This window comes from Ailuropoda melanoleuca, chromosome 8 (genome assembly GCF_002007445.2).
Source record: "Ailuropoda melanoleuca isolate Jingjing chromosome 8, ASM200744v2, whole genome shotgun sequence".
In the NCBI taxonomy this organism is placed as follows: Eukaryota; Metazoa; Chordata; class Mammalia; order Carnivora; family Ursidae; genus Ailuropoda; species Ailuropoda melanoleuca.
In genome coordinates, this window is record NC_048225.1 from 6941398 (window position 1) to 6942960 (window position 1563).

Consider the following 1563-nt stretch of genomic DNA (forward strand, 5'->3'; position numbering starts at 1 on the left):
TACCGGGCACATTTAAGCCCATGCAGAGATCTTCTTTGTTTTTCACACACATAGAAGCACACTAGATACACTGATACTTGCCTGACTTTTTAAAAAACAATTCCATACACATAAAGCCACTTCACTTTCTTTAATAGGTGAATGACCTTCTAATGTAAGAAGATACAACAATTTCTGTAGTTTCCTATTAGTAGATATTTAGATTTATTCTCTTTTTTTTTGCCTTTGCAAATAATGCTGCAATTAATATTCTGAGAGTGCTTTTTCACATAGGATGCAGTCTAACTTGAAAATTCCATAATTCCCTCTCCAGCTAGCTCAGTGGTGTACATTTGTAATTCTGTATACTGATTTCCTTTAAAACAACAGATGTTCGCAGAGGTGATGAGGATGTTTTTGGTGCACTTGAAATTCCATATTAAAACAAAAAAATTTTATACTTCTGAGGAAGGTGAGCTGCAATGAAACGTGTGGCCCTTGTCAAAATAGCCAAGCAACACCTTAGGAACATTTTTAAATTCAACATTAAGTGTTTATTGTTTTCAAAATTCCTGTGTTGACCCAATGTAGTAAATGAGGGCAGCCACACTGTCTGGTTCAGGTAGAAAGCCAAGCACATGACTGTATGACACAGCATATTGAAAACCTGGCTGTTCTGCTCTCTGGTGGCCTCCCACAAATGCTAGGGGGGAAAAAAAAGAGTCATGCTGCTAATATGGAATCTTGTGGTAACTCATCAAAAGAAAGAAGTCCTGGGATTGGCCAACAGCACCTATCTCGTGTCCTCTAGTTTCCTTTCCCTGCAAACTCGGCATTAAAAAGCAATTCTAAGCAGTCAATGAAGGACATGGGCAAGAATGTGTTTTATTCCTCTGTGTCTGTCTTACACAGATCATGTGCTTAGGAAATGGTTGTGTAGGGTAATGCTATTAAGAAAACTTTACATTTCCTGCATGGTTGGAATTAACCAGGACTTCTCTGGAAGACATAAAAGAAACTGCATGAAAAATCGTAGTAGTCATCTGGCTATGGGTGCAAAGCTCATCAACTGAAGGATATCAAGTGCTGGCCCAAGATCTGGAGATGAAGCACATGGAAGGGACTGTTGACTTTGTCTCAACTAAGGTAAGTGTTTTGGTAGAAATGGAGGAGGCAGGAGAAAGAGTTCTCTCGTATCCTCAAGTATATCCACTGGGTACACACATTTTCAATGAGAAAACACCAAGGACACCACTAGGAGAGCTCTGGATAGAATGGAAGCAGTTGCTGGGGGGGGGTGTGCCACTTTTGAATCTGAGGGTGACTTATGGGTCATCACTTTTGAAGTCTCTGGAGGTCTTAGAGAAGGTGGCTGGCCATTGGAAGGTCTAGACTGAGGCAACCAGGTGGGATGTGATTGCCATCTGAAACTCTTGTCTTTTGAGGTTCAAATGTGAATGTAGGTGTGGAGCAGTCTACCTGGGAGCTATGTATTAGAAAGCAGTGCTGCTCTTGCAACCATTCTCTCCACCCACCCACCCCCATCACCCACCCCTACACCCACCCCCCAGCCCCTAATCTGTT

The 1563-nt window shown here is 41.7% G+C and overlaps 1 protein-coding gene across 1 annotated transcript in view; it reads left to right on the forward strand.

Moving 5' to 3' along the window:
* The first annotated feature begins 897 nt into the window (after window positions 1-897).
* The window catches only part of ZC3H12C (zinc finger CCCH-type containing 12C), a 74145-nt gene continuing 73479 nt past the window's right edge, over window positions 898-1563 (forward strand). The window contains exon 1 of the mRNA XM_034665713.1: window positions 898-1125. Coding sequence (XP_034521604.1) covers window positions 1084-1125 — 42 coding nt within the window. The 5' untranslated portion in view covers window positions 898-1083. The remainder of the gene's footprint in view (window positions 1126-1563) is intronic.